General features: G+C 40.1%; 1 protein-coding gene across 2 annotated transcripts in view; it reads right to left on the bottom strand.

Annotated features, from left to right (window-relative positions):
- Positions 1 to 21,704, bottom strand: part of naaladl2 (N-acetylated alpha-linked acidic dipeptidase like 2) — a 368,062-nt gene that overhangs the window by 174,620 nt on the left and 171,738 nt on the right. For both annotated transcript variants that reach the window (XM_089124954.1, XM_089124955.1), the window contains exons 3-4: positions 19,442 to 19,703; positions 6,693 to 6,812 (exon numbers count right to left, since the gene is read on the bottom strand). In XM_089124954.1, the coding sequence (XP_088981080.1) occupies positions 6,693 to 6,812; positions 19,442 to 19,703 (382 nt within the window). The remainder of the gene's footprint in view (positions 1 to 6,692; positions 6,813 to 19,441; positions 19,704 to 21,704) is intronic.

The following is a 21,704-nucleotide window of genomic DNA, read 5'->3' as shown; positions in this document are numbered from 1 at the left end:
TCTGCTGAAGCTCGCCAGACCAAACGTGAATCGGATCGACTTAGGACTAAAACACGAATCAACGTCGGCAGAGTGTTTGAATTATGGAGAGATCTCCGATATTTTTATTGTGATAAATTACAAGTTTTCAGAAATGCTGAAATAATGGTAAACTGTAATTAAATAGCAAAGTAAACTACAACATACAATATATGAGACATGAAATGAATACAAAAGACTGTTCCAGAAAAACAAAAAGTAGGTTCTTTAGGATGCAACACTTATTTTATGTACTAGATCTACGGTCTAACATCACTCATCCCACTACTATCATAGTGTTTTCATTTCCAGACACGTTAGGTACAGTAATATTACTTCCTACGATCTTACTGTTACACTGAAATTGTTCAGTCTAGTTCACTAACCGTTTTCGTTATACATTCACCTATGTTGACATTGGTGATTGTTAAAGGGTTAGTTCACCCAAAAATGAAAATTAAGTCATTAATTACTCACCCCCATGCTGTTCCAACCCCGTAAGACCTTCGTTCATCTTCGGAACACAAATAAAGATATTTTTGATTGAATCTGAGAGCTGGATCAGTCCTAGATAGACTGCCTAAGGGACTGGCTCTTGACGGCCCATAAAGTCATTAAAGAAAAGGTTTAAATATTCCATGTGCCTACAGCGGCTCAATTATAAGTTTATCAAGCGACGAGACTACGTTTTGTGCGAAAAAAACATAAATAACGACTTTTTTCCACTATTCGATTACTTCCTTATGGGCGCATGCGCGAGAACTGAGACGAGGACGTTCTCCTTCGTCTACTTTTTGTTACCGGCTGCTCACCGCTTAGGAGTTTTACCGCCACCTACCGTATAAAATGATGATCCATATATAAGGCGCTCCGGATTATAAGGAACACTGTCGTTTTTTGAGAAGATTAAAGGCTTTTAAGTGCACCTTATAGTGCGGAAAATACGCAAATTGAAAAGCGTATGTACAGCGCGCATCTCCCTCTGCTTGTAAACAGAAAGTTTTGCGCTTCCAGCTATATCAGCACATCATCTTATACGGTAGGGGGCGGTAAAACTCCTAAGCGGTGAGCAGCCGGTAACAAGAAGTAGACGAATGAGAACGTCTTCGTCTCAGTTCTCGCGCATGCGCCCATAAGGAAGTAATGGAATAGTGGAATAAAGTTGTTATGTTTTTTTCGCACAAAAAGTAGTCTCGTCGAATAGCTAACCGATCACAGAAAACGCATGAAGTGACCAGGTGTAAACGGTCTCTTTGAATCCATCTTCTACTTTTGTGGAAATTTGACTAAAGTTGTGTCACTCGAGTTGTCTTCTCTGATACGGAGAATGGCGGCGAATACACAAACCTGCCAGACATAGCCAGGCGAGCGTGAACGCGGATGACGTCACGCCCAGTCTCAAATTCGAGCCTGAATCCCTCTTATTTATTTCACTGTACAGGATTATAGAGGCAATCGCAGTGATCAGAGAAGGGCTCATTCAGCCCATCAGGCAATTGTTTAAGCATGTATGGGTTAGAAAACAGCTATTTTTAACATGAAATGTTGCACAATGCACCTTTAAAGGCACACTATGTATTTTTTCAACCTTGATAATGTATTACCAATGATGTGGTACATCAGCCCATTCTCACTCCCAAGGCGTCACTTAACTGACGCCTTGGGAAGCATTTGGACATGCTTCAATATCTGACGCTTTAGGCGCCCTTTAGCGTCAGTTAGATGACGCCCTAGGATCGCGTGTACCCTACCCCCACCCCACACCTAAACCTAACCGCGTCCTCTAACAGATGCTTTCCTTTAGCGTCAGTTTGATGACGCCGTAGGATCGCGTCATGTAAGTGACGCTAAAGGGCGCCTAAAACGTCAAATATTGAAGCATGGTCAAAGGTGACGCCTTGGGGTGAGAATGCGTTGGGTACATTGACTTACAATAGGTTGAATGACACATCTGCCTTAGCCTGACAGTGTCGGTATCGATTTTACTGGCACTATGTACTTCAGATTTCAGGTAGGAACCCGGGCACAAAAAAATAAAATACATAATTTGACCAATTTATGGCATACGTCACTTCCCCCACCACCCCCAAATTCCTCAGATTTTGATGTGAAAGCTCAACTCGTGTTAGATTGCCATCTGTATGTTTTTGTCATGGCCGAACCAACAGCTACAAGGCAGAGGTTTTGTCAAAGGACACTAAAAAAAGACAAAGGGAGAGTGACAAATTAAAAGCCAGAACGAGGATCAACATTGGTCTAGCGTTCGCTCGCTGGCGTGAGCTAAAGGAGGAGGAGGGGTGCCCAACTGATGCTGATGCTTGCCTGCGCACAAATGCCGTTTCCACAGTGACCCAGCCAAATCACATAAGCAGTGTATTTTCTGGTGTCCCGGCCAATAAAGCCGATGGTGTTATGAGCGGAATAAAAATGCCCACAGCCCAGTGTTCATTTCTACACACAAACACAGCCCGCCACAGTGCAGGGCTCGCACAAATAAAATCGACTCATGTCAATTGTGCATTAAATGTAGTGAACGTGCCCACGACTCAGTGCCCACAAACATTAAACACCACATGTCCCACGACCGTGAACGGTGCGCCCTCCGCCTCAATTACTGCAAGCACACGCAATCTAAAGACACGGGAGGCTGACTGGACGACTGTTTGTTGACTTTTGCAACAGTGCTGCAGAGCTTGTGGCCTCTAGGGACGCTAGATGTGAAAGTTACAGGTTGAGCGCCACTAGTGGCCAAAAGTTCCACGTTGTGCCTTTAAAAAGTGATACTGCTTGTCACATTGGTTTGCGTTATGGTCAGCTGATAGTAAATGTTGGTGTAGAAATTGTTGACATTAAAAAATGATTAATGTGAATGCATTGTTTTATGATTTTTTTTTCTTTAATGCTGATTCTGTTTGAGTGATTCACCTTTGAGCAGCGAGCTAGACCCTGATCTACAATTCAAAACAATTATTTTGATTCAACACGGATCTGAAATGAGAGCTAAGCACATACACACTACCCAGGTAGAAAAGACAAAAAGGCCTTTACACACGGACACTTGAGAATTATACATGCACACAAGAGATCCAGAATGACTGAGATTGTTTTTTATTTCATTCTTGGACTTCACATTTAACTTTGAGCTCAATACAAACCTTTTTTTTTTTTTGGTTCTTGGTGTTGAGTGGAAACCAGACAATTATTTAATGTGAAAAAATGTTCTTTGAGTCTTTGTGATAAAAATTGCTGGCTGTTAATTGAATTTGGCGAAAGTTTTTACTTTTATTCCTCCAAGAGTTGAACCTAGGCTTTATTTAACCCCAATTGGGTAAAATACACTAAAGTACTTGTTCTGTTGTTCCCGTTATACACAACTGGTTTTACGCAACCTCATGCCAGTACGAACCCATATAACTGTATCAACTCTGAACCAAAGATGAGGGATAAGAGGATGTTAACTGCTGAAGCACCAAAAGCCACATAAACTACCATGCAGGGGCGGCTCGCCCATAGAGGGCGCTGGGGCGCCGCCCTCCCTCCGACCTGTTTGTCTGTTTTTTTAATATATATTATAATTTATCATTTTGAAAAATAATCTGTGTTAATTATATGCTAATAATGGTTTTACTTTTAAAAGTGTTTTGAACTCACCAGAATGATATTTGCATTCACTTTCGTTACTTTTATCATGTTGGTGTAGTAGTATAGCCAATAGGCTGTCTTCTCAGGGCGCCAGTTCGCTCAGCCCCACAGTGCTGGAATTTAAGCCAATGGTTCCCCGGTTGCTATGCAAAAAAGTTGATATTTCGCCAATCAGCGCCGTCAAATTTTATGGTTTGGGGGCGCTGAAAATATCGCCCACAGTATCAGATTAGGGGAGTGCACCGTGCACGCGCACCACGGGACATTTTTTTTACCTCAGATGAGAGCAGAATGGCAGCGCCAGTGACGTCGAGTGGAAATAATGTAAAGTTAGTCGTGGGAATTGATCTGTCTGTCTCTGTCACTCACTCACTCACTCACTCACTCACACACACATAAACACTGTTTCACACACATTTGATTTTAAAAATAGTTATAGGAATATTAATACCTGTGTGTTTGCTTTGTTTTTGATGTTTTTAAGTTCTGAGCTAGATTACTGTGTTTCATACTAGTTAAAATCAACTTTCTTCTCATACTTGGGTGTTACAATCAAGAACGTTGTCCCACCCTCTTTTTCAGAGCCTTTTCTCTCTCTCTTTCTCTAGTATCAACACATTGTTATCCATTATCCAATTGTCAAAAATATATAGTCTACAGCTGGGGATTGATTAAACTAGATTGTTGTATTACTTATTATTTTTTGTATTACCTATATTATAATTTATCAATATTATGCGTTTGCACTTTTTCTGTCAGCACACAGAGCATAATAAACATTCAACTTGTTCATTATCATTAACTGTCAAACTGTTATTATTATTATTGTATTATTTGACCATTGGTATTGACTGGTTTAAGTTATTTTATTGGTATAGGTAAGGGCATGGCCTAAGGCCTAAAATGCACCAGAATGCAGGAAATCACATCTACTAAATTCAAAATTTTCTGGGGGGGAACCCCCAGACCCCCCTCTTATTCAGCCCCCCTACTATAATTTTCACCAGCCGTCACTGCTACCATGACAACAGTTCCAATCATCTATGCACTCGCCGCTCTATTCCAAGGCTTATTGAAGTCATGTAACCACTTTGTGTGTAAAAACAGGTCACAATTCAAACACGTATTCACACGTGTTGAGAAAGTCCAAATTCATAGCAAAAAATGAAGGAGGTTTCAGAACAAGTGATGTCACATTTACAATGCAGACTTTGAGAACATTCCATTGGGAACATGAAATACAAAGACAACAAAACCAACAGGTTTCTTTCTTCGAATAAGTTAATTATAGGACATGTGCCTTACCCACTAATAAATATAAGTGATCCCCATTACTCTAAAGTAATTGTCTTGTTGAAGGTTTACATAGACATCATTAAGTAATTGTAAAATATATGATTTGAGCTGCACCATAATTATGTATGCATTAATCACATATAATGATTTCCCAAACAGATGCACAGTGATTTAATTATAAGAAATAACGTTCTTAAATCTCTGTTATGATTAAATGCCTTTTAATAATCATGGTTATTTGTTGGTCTAATGAGACTAAGTCAATCTAATTTAGTCATTAATGGAATCTCTTTGAAGGAACTAAATGCATCCATTTAATTATCAAGGATGAATGTCAGAAAATTGTTAAATCCTTTGTTCTTAAAAGTTGTGAGATTTGACTTATATATACATAAACATTTGGATTTTAAGTTTTGATTTAATGGGGTCAATAATTAGCACATAGTTCCACATACACACTACTATTCAAAAGTTTGAGGCCAGTAATTTTTTTTTTTTTTTTTTATTGCGGTGGAGAAAAAGTCTCAAGCTCACCAAGGCTGGATTTTACTTACAGTAAAAACAGTAGTATTACAGTTTTTCTCAATTGCTAAAACACAATTTCTGAAACCTTGCTCCATTTTCTGAAAACATTAAACACAAAACCTCATCTTAAAGCACTATTTACAAAACCTCTGACTCCTCTTGCAAAATGAAACTTTCACCTCAAAACAGTTTTACCTGTGTTCAAATTCAAACACTGCTCTCAAAACATAAGCAAAGTGATCAAAAAGCTATACACCATCAAGCAGTCAGTAAACAATACAAAAACATTTTTTTTTTTTAAATTTAAAAAAAAAAAATTAAAACACATTGTTCAAAACATATAGTTCTCAGGGAGAAATTTCATATTTTTTTCATTGTACAGTCTGCAGCAGTGCACTGTACTACAGTATACGATATTTAAAGGGACACAAATGAAAAGAGTAAACGTGATCAATGTGCTTCTTGTCTTTGGCCTGGGTCAGGCAAAAGCACTTCGTTGACTGACAGTCAAATGACATTTGTGTGTTCAATCAAATGACATTTGTTCTCTATTTGAATTTGATTGTTGCCACTTGTGTTTACCAGTATGGATGATATGTGCATTGGAGTGCAGAATGTGTTTTGAGAATGAGAATGTGTTCAGAGTTTTGCTGAAAAGTCTAAGTGAGATCTGCAAATTGTGTTGTACCATGTGAAATTGTTTGTGGTATTGACAACAGACTCCACAATTAGCTAAATGAGTTCAGGCAATTGAGAACTTTGTTCAGCCAATAGATTTTAGTGTTTTAGCAATTGAGAAAAACTGTAATATATTTTAAATGTAATTTATTTTCGTGATAGCAATGCTGAATTTTCAGCATCATTATCAGTCCTCAGAGCCACATGATCCTTCAGAAATCATACTAATATGCTAATTTGGTGCTAAGAAAAAACAACAAAAAAAATCTTATTATTTACAATGAATAAAACTCTTGTGCTGTTAGTTATTTTTGGGAAAACCATGATGCATTTTCTTTCAGGATTCCTTGAATATGAATAGATGAATAGAATGTAAAAAGAACAGCAGTTTGTAACAATGCAAAAGTTTTTTTTTACGGCAACTTTTGATTAATTTAATACATCCTTGCTGAATAAAATAACTTTTGAATGGTAGTGTATCTTGATTTTTTATAAATTAATATATATATATATATATTAATTTAACAACATACCTTGTAAAGCAAAGGTGCTTGTCCAAGTTTTAGCAGTGCTATTCTATTGGTCACATTTGTACTAGCTTGGATTCTTCTCAAATCCCCAGGGCTCCCATACTGAACGTCCACCACCTCTGCCTGAAAAAAAAAAGAAATATTTTTTAAACATTTACATTTTTAAAATGGTTGAGCATAGAGTCTCCCCCAGCGTTCTGACCCCTCTCACTGTCTTTGTGTATGGAATAACATGCCTCTGATTTGTAAGGTAGTGACTCGCGTAACTCACCTCATAAAGCTATTTGTCACATTCATTACAGATAGCAAAGCGTGAGTAAAAACAAAGTGAACATCTCAGACGGTGTATAATGGGGGACAAGTACATATATTAGCCACCATACTATAAATCACACACCAACACAGCAAAGATGTCACAGCTTTGAAAGAATTCAAGGCAGATTCATGGCAGCTGCAGGCCGTGGTGTCCTTTTTGTCATTTCGTTTGCACTATTAAAGCAGAACCCGGTACGTGAGATTACGAAAAGTGAGTACGTTCAAGTGACGAGGGCTGATGAGGTGGGGTCAAACTAAATGCTATTTAAGGCCCGGAGACACAAAGTGGAAATGCATTACCCGTGCTCAATTCATTTTTCATTAGGCTTGGAGGAAAATGAAACATGATTTCGGGCAGGAGAGTAGCCTACAGTATATCTCATCGGTATCACAAAACCAAGACCAGTGGATGGGATTTATCACTAATGTCTGCATTTGCATTATAAAAGCGTTCCATCTAACCCCAAAGAAGCAGCAGAAAAATGGGAATAGATGTGATTTGCACCGAGAGGCTGTCATTAAGGTAATGAAATTAACGAAGGCACACATTGTGGAGAACAAATCGCTCCTGTATACAAGCGACGGCTCCTTTCACGAGTCATCTCACCCCCCGGCGACTCGAAGCAGCTAGAGGAAAATAACAATTGTTTTCACATCTATGTGATTGAGGAGCGCCCCGTAATTAAACCTTATTTTGAGGAGAATATTAAATAACACCCTAATCACACGGTTCCATTAGAGGAAATAGCAGCGATATGTCCACTGTGTATCAAAACTCAACACTCCTTAAATGCTCAATTTAATTTTTGCATTTCGCACTAAAGAGGCATTGTGTCCATTTGATTGAACTTTTTGAAAAAAATATCCATGTAAGATTAGAATTTGAACTATGTTAACACACAAGCTTTGTCGAGGTGTAGCAGAAAAAATTCGTCATTTTACCGCTTTTTTTATTATAACACACAATCAATGTTAAATGAATGCAAATGACAACTCCCAACAGTATAGCTCACGTATCAAAGGAAACACTCATCAAGACGTTTCATGCAACACATTTAGAATAGGCATTTTTCCCCTCTCTCCGAGCTATGGGATCAAATCCACTGCATGGCATATGTTCTAAAACTAAGAAGTTTGAACAGTATGCAATTCTTTATTTATCAAAAAGGCTTTGTGAAGAGAAGTTCATAGCAGTGTTGTTAGATCTTAAAGTTTTTGTTGAAAAAAAAAATCAACAAAAATAAAATAGCTTCAACTAAAGATAAAGTCAAGAAGCTGAACTACTGCATGTCCCTTGCTCATTAAAAGTGTATTAGACCCGCCAGGGGAAAACCTCTTTTCCACGAGATATTGAAGCCAAAAAATGTCCTTAATTTTCAATTTATGTAAAATGCATTGCGGCAGCATGCAGACATAGGCAAGACGGCTCGCGACGGCTTGGTGACGACAGATCCAATGGTGGCGCTATGCGTCCACTACGTCGAGTCCCGCCAAGTCGGGCGTGGCGTAGGCCTATAAATATAAATACGAAGTGAAGCAGAGTGTGCTGAAGGCACGGCAAAAATATGAAGAACTCGTTCCCTCTTCTAGAGAGAACCGAGGTCACGTTCTCTCGTACTGCATAATATCTTATGCTAGGGGAACACAGTGTAAAATGCTGTGCGTGCTGGGATCCAACACCAAAGTCCCAATGGCAGGTGCCCAGGGCTCATATAGTGCATAAACACTGAAGCAATGGGGCTGACAGTACTGATCTTTAGACCGAAAGTAGTTTAGCCTCTAAGGCAGGAACCTCTTGGTTATAAAACCTTATAAATGTAGACGGTGAGGCCCAGCCAACCACCATACAGATATCCTACAAGGTAATCCCACTATACCAAGTCCATGACGAGGCCACGCCTCTTGAGGAGTGAGCTCTGACACCCAAAGGACACTGCAAGCCTTCAGAAGTGTAGGCCAGCGCTATACCATTAACTATCCATCTTGATAGGCTGTGTTTCGATGCGGCTAGACCCTACGAATGTCCGGTGAACGAAACAAAGAGCTGCTCAGTCTGTCTGAAAACAGACGAGCAACACATAAGCTCTTAATGCCCTGAATGGGCAAAGGAAATCCCCTATGTGCTTCACTGAAACAAGAGCCATTAGCAACACTGTCTTGAACAACAAATGTTTCATGTGGATAAAAATGGACAAATGGATTGGCTCAAATGGGGCACCTTTCATGGCTTACAAAACAATCGAAAGGTCCAACATGGGGACTGAAGGGCGTCTGGGAGGATTCAGCCTCTGAGCTCCCTTAAGGAAGCCAATGACCAGATCGTTCTACCCCAGTGACTGGCCAGTCTCTGGTTTAGAAAACGCTGTTATGGCTGCCACATAAACCTTGAGCGTGGATGGGGTTCTGCCCTTATCCAGTTGCTCTTGAAGGAAGGAGAGAACTTCCGTAACCCCACAGTCTAGGGGTGAAAAACCTTGAGCTTTGCACCAGCCAGAAAACACAGACCATTTTGAGGAATAGAGTCATCTAGTAGAAGGAACTTTGGAACTGCGGGATCATGTTTAACACTCCCTCCAAGAGGTTAGCGGGTACCCGTTAATGGCCCATGCATGTATGGACCACAGCTCCCGGACGAGGATGCCAAATCGAGCCCTTGGCTTGAGAGAGGAGATCTTTCTTCACCGGTATTGACCATGGGGCAGTGGTTGTCAGCTGCATCAGAACTGGGAATCAAGCCTAGTTTTTCCAGAGTGCAGCGACAAGTAGCACTGAGCATCCGTTTTCCCTGATTTGTTTCAATACCTGATGCAGGAGCGAGACGGGGGGGAAGGCATAGAGTGGGCAGCAGGGCCAGACGTGGGCCAGCGCACCCAAGCTCTTGGAGAAAAACTTCTGACATTGAGCGTTTTCTTGAGATGCAAAAGAGATCTTTCTGCGCTCTGCCAAATGTTTCCCACAGCCGACAGTCTGTCTTGTTCCTAATTCCGGTGACCAGGCACATGTGCTGCTCTCAATGAGTGCAGATTGTGCTGAGCCCAGACCAGGAGGCACCCCTTCAACCTCTAAAGGTTTAGAGACCTGACGCCACCCTGGCGATTTATATAGGCCATCACTGACATGCTGTCTGAGCAGACCAAGACGTGGTGATTTTTTTTTATCTGGTGACAAAAACGCGTCAGCGTGTTGTCGACTGCCATAATTTCCAGAGAGTTTATGTGTAGAAGCTTTTCCCGTTTTGACCACTGTCTAAAGAACGGTCTGCCCTCGAGCAGCGCTCCACATCCCGAGGTGGAGGCGTCCGTGGACACCACCTTCACACTCAAGGAAGTCCCCAGGTTTACACCTGACTGGTACCAGTCGATTGCTCTCCAAGGTTTCAGAGCTGTGACTCATTTCTGATCGACCTTGAGGCGAAACAGACCGGAGGCCCATGCCTGAGGAGGTACTCACACTTTTAGCCATAACTGCAGCAGGCACATCCGAAACAGATCCAACTGGAGTACTGATGATGCTGAGGCCATGAGACACAGCATTTACTGAAACCTTTTGAGCAGGAATATAGTGCCGCAGCAGAAGGATTTCGTGATGCACTGAATGTTCAATCTACGCTCTGGCGATAGTCACACTGTCATAGACTGCGAGTCCAGTTCTGTGCCCAGAAAAGATATTCTCTGACTAGGAGACAGCAAACTTTTTTTTTTGCCCAATTGACTTTCAGACCTAGATTATCAAGATGTTCGAGTAATATGGTCCTGTGTTCTATGAGCTCTATGAGAGTGTGAGTAGTTCAAAACTCACATGCCTGAAGTTTCAGGGGTGTGAGAGCCGCGTCCATGCACATTGAAAATGTATGGGGTGTTAGGGACAGGCCGAAGGGTAGGACTGTTAGTTAGAGAAAGGAGACAGCTGAGGAAGCAATGGAAAAGAGCAGAACAGCCTACAAAAGAAGGAACGTGCAAGGGCAATTTTCTATAAAGACCCATTCAAATTCGTAAAGAAGTTATTCACCAGTGAGAAGAATGGCATTTTAAAAGCATCTAGTTTTGAGCTAGAGAGATATTTGGAGGAAACGCATACAGATGCAAAAAGGCATTAGCCTATGTCAATTCCATCAGACATCCCACCTATCAATCCACCAGAATACCAAATGGAGGTAATGAATACTGTGCACCTAAGTGGAAAGACGTAGAGCATGCTGTGAGAAAGGCAAGGGCTTCATCATCTCCAGGGCCTAATGGAGTTCCATACAGAGTATACAAGAGTGCTTCAGGAGCTCTACGAATTCTGTGGAAATTGCTAAAAGTGGCATGGTAAAAACAGGTTGTACCTAGAGCATAGCACAGAGCAGGCGGTGTCTTTATATCTAAAGAAAAAGATGCTAAAAACATCAGTCAGTTCATCCTATTTCACTAATAAATGTTGAAGGTACAATTTTCTTCAGCCTTATTGCACAGAGATTGTCCACCTACCTATTAAAGAATGGCTTCATTGACACTTCAGTTCAAAAAGTGTGCATTCCAGGGTTCTCAGGATGCTTAGAACACATTAATGTTATCTGGCAACGAATTCAGTTGGCTAAAAAGGAGAGAATGGAGATCCATGCGACTCCTAATCCTCCTAATCCCTAAAACTCCTAATGTTTATCTCCTCCTAAATGGCACAAGGCAGGCCAAGCTCAAAGGAGGAAGCTGGTAGTCAACAAGGTGCGAAAGCAGGAGGAGAGGGAGAGTTTGAAGAGTGTAATGTGGGCGTGGGACTGCGAGCACATTTACTGCACTGAAAACACCGTCTGCCTGAGCTTGACTGTATGTGTGTTGGTTTTGTTTTTACAGAAACCGTGAGACATGCAGTGTCTAGTGTTTGTGGGCACTGGGTTGTGGGCACATTTATTACACTACACAAGGCAAGCGAAATACACTGAAACAGGAACTGAACGAATGAAAAGTTTCAGTGGATGTCTGGCCGCAGCGAGACTTAAAGGGTTAGTTCACCCAAAAATGAAAATTAAGTCATTAATTACTCACCCCCATGCTGTACCAACCCCGTAAGACCTTCGTTCATCTTCGGAACGCAAATAAAGATATTTTTGATTGAATCTGAGGGCTGGATCACTCTTCCATAGACAGCCTGAGGGACTGCCTCTTGACGGCCCAGAAAGTCATTAAAAGAAAAGGTTTAAATATTCCATGTGCCTACAGTGGCTCAACTATAACTTTATCAAGCGACGAGACTACTTTTTGTGCGAAAAAAAACGTAAATAACGACTTTATTCGACTTCCCATTACTTCCTTATGGGCGCATGCGCGAGAACTGAGACGAGACCGTTCTTCTTCGACTACTTTTTGTTACCGGCTGCTCATCTCTTTGGAGTTTTACCGCCCCCTACCGTATAAGATGACGTACTGCTTGTAAACAGAACGTTTTGCGCCTCCGGCTATATCAGTACGTCATCTTATACGGTAGGGGGCGGTAAAACTCCTAAGCGGTGAGCAGCCGGTAACAAAAAGTAGTCGAAGAAGAACGGTCTCGTCTCAGTTCTCGCGCATGCGCCCATAAGGAAGTAATGGAAAGTCGAATAAAGTCGTTATTTACGTTTTTTTTCGCACAAAAAGTAGTCTCGTCGCTTGATAAAGTTATAGTTGAGCCACTGTAGGCACATGGAATATTTAAACCTTTTCTTTTAATGACTTTCTGGGCCGTCAAGAGGCAGTCCCTCAGGCTGTCTATGGAAGAGTGATCCAGCCCTCAGATTCAATCAAAAATATCTGTATTTGTGTTCCGAAGATGAACGAAGGTCTTACGGGGTTGGTACAGCATGGGGGTGAGTAATTAATGACTTAATTTTCATTTTTGGGTGAACTAACCCTTTAAACACTGTTGTTTTCCAAGGAGGGCTAGGAAGACTGAGAGGCCTCAGGCTTTAGCTCAATCTTTGGCCGGGGCCCAGGTGGAGGTGGGTGGCGGCCGGCAGAGCGTGAGTGTGGTGTCTGGTCCTGGGCTTGACGGCGCTGTAAAGCAGCAACGGGCGGAAGCTGTGGCTGCTGTGGCTGGGAGCTTTGAGCAGACGGCTGTTTTGGGCGACCTGCTGAGAAGCTAGAGCACTTTGGTATAAATTTCTCCATAGCTTGTCTTCTGAACCTCAGAGAATCTATCCACAAAATCTTTGATGGATAATCCAAAGAGGCCAGCTGGGGAGATGGGTGCATCGAGGAATGCGGAGCGCTCCAAGTCTGGCATCTCAGATAATGTCAGCCATAAGTGTTTCTCAGCAACGGTGAGAGAAGCCATGTTCCATTCAATGGCATGTGCAGCAGATTTGGCAGCGCGAAGAGCCAGGTCATAGCTTCGGTCCTTCCTCATCCAGTTTACGGAGAAGGTCGGCTTGGAAGATCAGCTGGACGGCCAGTGTGTGGTCAAGCAGAGTGCGGGCAAAGACGGGCTGCTACACCTTCTTCTACTGGAGGAAGAGAGTGGTGTCCTCTGTCTTTAGCGCCGTCCACCACGGAGAATGCTGCTGAGACAGAGGTGCACAGAGATGTGAGATCAGACGCATTCGCTCGGATTCGATGCTGGCCCGTTTCCTTGATGACTCGCGGGCATGGGGGGGAGGTCCACAGAGCTCGCCCAGTCCTCACTGTCTGATGTCAAGATAGAGCAGCTGGCTTCCTCTACAGATGCAGGTATCTCGTCATCATCAATGGTGGCAACGGTGGCGGAAGGCGGCCGTTGTCCGTCGGTGAGTGACTCGAGTGAAGCTGGCACGCTTTCGCGGGCTGGAGAAGGCTCAGGGACCCGAAAAAATGATGGTAGATGGCGCGGCTTCTTCACTCTGGATCCAGTGATGTGTGAGCTTCGCTGCAGAGATGAAAAAAATCCGATTATATCAGCCCATCGAGCTCTTTTTATAGGCCTGTGACGTAGTGGACGCAAAGCGCCCCTATTGGATCTGATGTCACCAAGGGCCTCTCGATAGGCAGCCAATAGGCACGTGAGCCATCTTGGCTGTCTTCATGCTGCCGCAAAGCATTTTACATTAATTTAAAATTAAGGATAATCTTTCTTCAATATCTCAAGGAAAAGCATAAGAATCATTCCCCTTGCATAAGATATTACTATACACCGATAATACGCAGATATTACGCAGAATCTTGTAAGAGAACTCCTGTCTTCGATTAGACCAGAGACAAACATTCTGAAACTAAAGGAAAAGAAATAGAACTTTTATTCTCACTACCTGACCTCATTTTCTTTAAGAAGTTAAAGGGCATTAATTGCCCAGCGCCTGCACCTGATCATCACTAATATGCAGTGAAGAGAAATAACCAGGGAGCAAGGAGGATTTAACTCATCAAAACTAATTAGCCTCGGGAGCCTCTTCAAACTTATAACTGACCAGAGGTAAAGCCTCCACTGAATTTACCACAAACCATCAAATTACTCAACCTTTCTAGTTTAGACTTTAAATGATTTGTCCATCTGAACTGAGCAAAATGATTGCGAAAGTGTGACATTTATAGATTCCTTGAAGAAATCAAACTGCACTATTGGATTTCTTTGTTGATTGAGCTTTAGTATATTTAGTATATTCTTTGTTTGTACAAGTGATCATTTTCAGCATCATTTAATTGACAACTTTCTGTTTCCACATTGACTCAGTGAAGATGTCAATATCTCTGCTAATGCATAAATAATTAGTTTTGGGTAGAAAACATAAAAAAATATGCATTGGTAGAAACAGTCCCCGTTTATGTACAAATTCCTGGTACCAACCAATCATAAAACTTGTTATTTGTAGTAACTCGTGGTTCCTGCAACCAACCAACCAAACAAACAAATAAACTGACTGAGAGACAGGCAAACAGAAATATATCAGTGTACAGAAGTAAAATCGGTTAAGTTAAGCATTTTATGCTAAAAAGCTGCAAAGAAATAAGGTCTAAATCAATAATATATAAAAAAATAAGTATTATTTATAGCAGAATAATAAGTGAAGAAGACTCAATGGGTCTCATTCACTAATCATGCACATGCAGAAATTTGTGCGTCAAATTGCTGTACCAACTTTTTCACAAACAAATCATGATTCACCAAAAACTTTCACACATTTATTCTAAATCTGCAAAAAAAAAAAAAAAAAAAAATAGTGTAGGAACAACAAACTACACTGATGCATAAAGCACTTTTTATGTGCTGCATAATCATGTTATGAAGTTATATTTCATAATAACATGACTAATATAAATATAATGACAATCATAATAATAATATTAATAATAATATATTTTATAATATAACATTATATTATATTATATTAATTTATATAAAATCATATTATACAATTGAATATAATCCTAAATATATTTCATCATATATAGGCTACAGTGAAAGAGTAAGAAAAGCTGTGTTATACTGCGAGGTTTCTCTGAATAATCAACCTGATCTCACGCCAATTTGCGCCAATTTTACGAGGTGGCTAATTCATAGGAATTCATGACCTCACTCGTACGAATTTTCAAAAAGTATCACCAAGAAGGACCACCACTGACCCTGCTCCTAAACCTACCCATCACTGGAGTCTAGACACATATTAGTGTAAGTCGTACGAAATGAATTAGCCACCTCGTAAATTACGTATGAATTGCTGTAAGACTGGGTTGGAATAACGCATATTCACACGTATGTACACCTGGCTAGTGATGGTCTGTAAAATGTGTTTTATTGTGTCAACTGGTTTTGAGAATGTAAAGGAAAGAATATGGGGAAAGCCCTTATTTGGAGACGCTTTGGGTGGTTTAAAATGTTTTAAATGACTCGCTCATTTAGAATAATCCAAACTCATTAACGTCAGAACGATTTTAAGAAAACTTTTATGTGCATATACAATGTGTTGCGAATTAGATGGATCAGGTTTAGGTTTCATCAGAAGTTCTCCTACAGAAATTCTCTATAAATACAAAATAATAAAGTTTTATTGAACTCAAATATTAGACCTTTCATTATACACACTTCACTGGCTCATTGGGTAAAAGACAATTTAAATGAAAACTATCATGACACATTCTTAAAATAGAAAAAAAAAAAATAACCAAAAAATGAAATCTTTTTTTTCTTTTTATTACTTCACTATTACTTTTTATTGCCGTAAGTAGTTATACAGACCTGACCACATCAGACCAGCTTGTGACATTTACAGTCAAACATCTGTGGATATGTTACTGTGATATCTCTGTGCATCTGTATGTTTTCAGTGGAAAAGAAGGTGAATATTTTAGCCCAGCTGTGGAGTTGGGAGTTGGTAAAAGTACATAATGTAAAATGCCCAGTGACCCATGAGCGGCTCAGGGTAGCTGGATGAATCTCTAACGCCTGAGCACGATATCCCTGAGCATTTCATCCATCAAGCCGGTCGTATTTGTTTTTCCCTGCTGAATTTTAGACATTGCAAATGCAGTTTAATTTACATCAGAGCCTTGAGTATGTGCAGCATTATGATGGATGACTTTGACCCCCCTTGTGGAGGACGACATGAAAGACTGACTGTGACTAAATCTGAGAACTTTTTACTGAAGCTTATCCCTGTTAGATACAGTGTGTCTGTCTTGAAACGGATAATGGGAATGCATCTTCCTTCAACATTTCCTGTTCCCTTCAGAGACAAAAAGCATAACCTCTAAAAATAACTGGAGAATATATCACACACATGTGTGAAATGGGTTCAGTCTTGCATAATGGATTTGTTTTAATCTTCCGACAGGATGAAGCATTCAGGCTGTGAAGTTGCACTGAAGTTGGCAATATTAAAAGTCAATAAGCAACTTTGTTCAATGATTGTTAATAATGTGTTATAAATGATTATATTTATAAGTGAATATGTTACTACATTCAGTTCAAGTCCTTGTAAATTTGAATGGCTGAGAGGCATTCAAAAAGTACTGAGAGTCATTATAACTGATATTTTTTTTCTGCGGTGTTTCAGACCAGAGTAGGCCTACAGTATGTGATTATCACCATCAGTTGCAGAAGGAATTGGCAATAAATGTAACAACGAAAAATAAGGGCTATATATTCAAAGGGAAACAGTGGGGCTAAACGAGAAAATGCATTTCTAGACACAGGTGTAACACATGAGGGCAAATCAAAAACTATGGCAAGAGATGATTTAACACATTGAAGAGTGAAAAACCAAACAGTCCAACTCAAGCAAAAGACACACACAGACCAAATGTGACAGTGAGTGGTATAAAGCATGTGTGCCTAGAGCGGATAGCAAAATTGTGAAAGTTTCACTTGTAGTGTGGAGCGGTTGGGTGATCACTCGGACCAGGGTTTCACTGGGAAATGGAAAACCAGGAATGGAACTAAAGTGAGCTCTTTGAGCCATTCCTATATATATACATATATCATTCATATATATTCAAAAAGTACTGAGAGTTCACATCATTCATATATTCATATATATATGAAGAGTTCAGATGCAAAAGCCTCTAAATGCCATTTGAAATTTTCTTCTAGAATGGTCATTTTTTTTTTAAGCTTGTATATCTAAGTTCAGTAATTTCACTTAAATGGCAATTAATAGGTAAACTGCATTGCCGTTTAAGTGAAATTACTGAACTTAAATATATAAGCTTGATAAAAATTATCATTTTAGAAGAAAATTTCAAATGGCACTTAGAGGCTTTTGCATCTGAACTCTTCATATATATATATATATATATATATATATATATATATATACATATATATATATATATATATATATATATATATATATATACGTATATATATATATATATAGGGTGCGATTTGTGAAAAAAAAACAGAGGGGGGGATGTTTTGAAAAAAAAAAATTCATGAACTTCATCACTGCATTTGCAGAAAAAAAAAATGCAGGAAAAAAAATTCTTAATAACTCATGAAGTATCCTAACGCAATTTTTAATAGCTTCCCACACATATATGAACTGTGATCATGCACAAAAAACATGCAATAATTAAATCAATAGATTAATAGGGTAGAGGCTAATTTATATCAGCCTCTCCTGAACCAGGGATTGATTGCAAAGTTAAACCATAATAGAAACAGTTTTACTGCTGCTGTTACGTTAAAGTTATAATGTTAACGTTACATCGCGATGCTGACCAGTCAAATGATAGGATGCATTATATATGTTTGTTAATTCGCCTCATTTGCACCGCAGAACCTCTAGACGCGCGTAAACACGTCTTTACATTGAATTAACATTGAAATCACTCGCGCCAGATGTCCAAGAGTGAGTGACAAAAACCTTTGCTTTAGTTGAGTGAAACACCGTGTGTATAACTTCGGCCATTCTCAGTGACTGGACACAAGCTCTGCTTGTCATCATAGAAACAGAAAATCAGATTGTGATGTTTATTCTGAATAGCTATGCTGCCTTCATTTCTACAAGCAGCTCCACAGCCCAGCGCGGACCTGCAACCGTCTCGCAAGTGTTGATAGGCTATTATACGAGGTGTAACCAATCAGATAGCGCCGTGGGTGGGACATTTGGCAAGTCTGCAGACTCGTGCAGAGTGGCAGTTATATGATAGTCAGCCAAAGTAGCGCATTTAAACTAAAATTAACTTTAATCAAAGCACGGATCAGTGATAAGTTTTTTGATCCGTCTCACCACTAGTGTAGGATCACTGATCACTTTGAGGGGGGGATAAATTTATCCCCACTGGGGATAAAAATAATTAAGCAGAGGCAGGGATACATTGACCAGAAAGGGGGAAATCCCACGCATCCCCCCCGGCAAATCGCACCCTGTATATATACCTGTATATATATATATAGACACCTTTTGTCATCGAATAGTCTGGCTGATGATTAGATTAGTTTCTATGCATTCAAATCGCCATGGTTCTGGGAGCCCCTGGCTCAGTTTGAATAGTTATGCTGATTGGATTAGGCACTCTCAGTCAAGGCCAGGTTTCTAAACCTCTATACTTCATTTACATGCTTTGTTTCAGAGTGTCTCCACCTCAATGTAACCCCTCCCCCCTTGTAAGGTATATGAACAGTCTCTATTTTAGTTAAGTCAGACAAGGCTAAGACTTTTGGACGAAGCAGACTACAGCAATGCAACATCAATAAAGAAACCTGCATAAAATATACACCGAGTCTCCTAGTCTTTGCTTCTGAGTTTCCTACACTTTAGAAGAAATAAGTTCACAACAGCTGGGTCCATATGCTGTGATCCCAACGGCGATGCTTTATGCTTAATTCCCCTTTATGCTTCCACTCTTTCAGTGAGAAATGCGAGACCGGTTTGCTCACAAGCGTTGCTCATTAGCAATGGCACCACAATCCTCGCACCATTCTCTCACATCTTTCAGCCGTCCTATTCGCCACAATGATATTTCTAGTACAATAGTGTGGTATTTATCTCTTGAGGGTACAATGTAACTCACCACTAGACTTCCCACAGCAGAGTAGGCTGCATAGGCAAAGGGTTCAGTCGTGGATGTTGATGGCTGTCCACACCTCGCTCCGCTGGGCAGGTAACAATGGTTTCCAAACTTCTCCACGATTGTGCTGAGGACGGGTCCGGGATAGCTCAGAAGAGCCGTATGATTAGTAACCCGAACGTCTTTTAATCCAAGCTCCGTCCACTGCTGAGCGATGTACTTGACCTTGGACTCTTCTGTGAGATCGGACAAGCTGTCAAAGTCCCTGTGTCGAAGCAGACACAACAGGAAACGAACATCAATAAATGCATGTAGTATTTTTGCAAAGGCACGCCTTCACAACTCAACAACAAGGCGACACTTAAATCGTTGATGAATATGTGCAAGACTCATTATCATTAGCGTAATTAGCACATTGTTGACTTTAGGTTAACATTTGTTTTCCTCAAAGGTATTTACATGGTCTATTGACATGAAGCTGCAGCTAGAAATGTGGGCCAGAACTGGAGAGAGGGCCTCCATAATTCATATTCCGGACAAGCTTCAGTTAATGTAACTGATGAATATGGCGGTGCAGAGAATCAATTGTCTCCTGAACAAACGGATGCACTATTAAAAAAAGATTGCCTGGAGAGAAAGTAAATTAGCAACAGACGGTTAAACATGAGAGTGAGAAATGAAGCGCTGCTAAGGTGCTCTGGCAGCTCGGCTTCGCTTATTTCTTACCCGTCACGGCACGTGGAAGGCACAAAGAGGAATACATTGTTATCTTGTAACTTGAAAACTTTGAGAGCTCTCAAGCCCATCAGCATGCCAAAGCTCACTCAGTGATTTTATGGGAGAAACACAGCAGGCTTGCCCATTCTCGCAATCTTCAAAACAAAATTAATTGAAGTGTAAAAGTAAGCCAAGAGCCTCCGGAGACTATAAATCATTTAACTGCATTTTTCCCCTTTATACTCTATGATGAATTTGCAGACATTGATCACAACAATATCCTTAACCCAAACAAAAAACTGGGACAGATTATTCCTCTTCTATGCAAAAAAAAATTTATTATACTACTTTTTCAGGTGAAAGAGGTTAAATCTTTTACAACAGTTCTGATTTTGACAGCAGAAAAAGAAAAACAAGAACACCCTGGTATATTTGTACTTCCTAATATGAAGAATACACACTAAATCAACAGTGTCTGGTATGCTTCATGCTGAGAGATGTTTTATGTGCACAACAAATATTTTGTATTCAAATCTAATCTGTGTTGTTTACTTGCAAAATGCACTGTGTAAAAAGGAGGTATTCATTGAACCTACAAAAAAATAAATAATAATAAGTCGATGCGTTTGCATTCTCTCTCAAATGTTATGTGTTGTCCTGAGAAACTCCCCCCAAAAAAAGTTTCTATGGGGAACATTTAGAAAAACAGTTTCTCAGAAGAACACATAACATTTGTGAGATATGGAAGCCCGTTTCTGCCACAGTTGAGTAAAAACAATATAATTCTGTAAGTCATAATAATGAGAAACTTTCTCATTATTATGACTTAGTTTCACATTATATTTAGGAAGTTTCTCATAATAATGACTTAGTATCTCATAATAATGAGAAACTTTCTCGTAATAATGACTTAACATCTCATAATAAAGAGAAATGTATACATAAGGAAAACAAAGATGTGATTTTGCCTAATTCTACCAGACATTTAACATTGTCATCTACAAGCCACATATAAGATAGTTATTGTCTGGACATTTTTTTTCTATATAAATTCTAAACAATGTTCTTTCATATGGACGGAGTAGACAGAAAAGATTTCAATTCCCTATCCCTGTTCAAAAACGGTGTGCCACCGTTACAGAAAAAAAAAAAAAAAAAGAAAGTTGTTTGAGTTTCCTTCTAGCTTTTCAAGCAAATCCAGCGATTCAAGAGAGCGGACAAGCAGTCCAGCCCAGCATTGAGGCAAAATGACCTGCCAGAGTGTGTCCAATCCCTCACGGCTGTGCATGGGTGCCTGGGTAATCTAATTAAAAGCGTGCTCTGCATGAGTGGAGAGGATGATTCCTAACCTCTCTCAGGTAATGCTTCTCCAACCTCCACCCCCACTACAGCTGGCACAAGACTTAAATAGTAACCCAGTGCATTACTTATGGAGGAACTGTTTCTTCAAATGATTGTGTGACCAATTTTAGAGCGACCAGTTTGAAACGAATTACAAAGAAATGTCACTTCGTGGGGAACTAGAATGGGTCTATGCCTACAGTCTCGG

This window comes from Pimephales promelas, chromosome 21 (genome assembly GCF_988280905.1).
Source record: "Pimephales promelas chromosome 21, fPimPro1.hap1.1, whole genome shotgun sequence".
Classification (NCBI taxonomy): Eukaryota; Metazoa; Chordata; class Actinopteri; order Cypriniformes; family Leuciscidae; genus Pimephales; species Pimephales promelas.
Note: the sequence above shows the minus strand (reverse complement) of the source record. Positions and strands in the feature narration are given on the sequence as shown.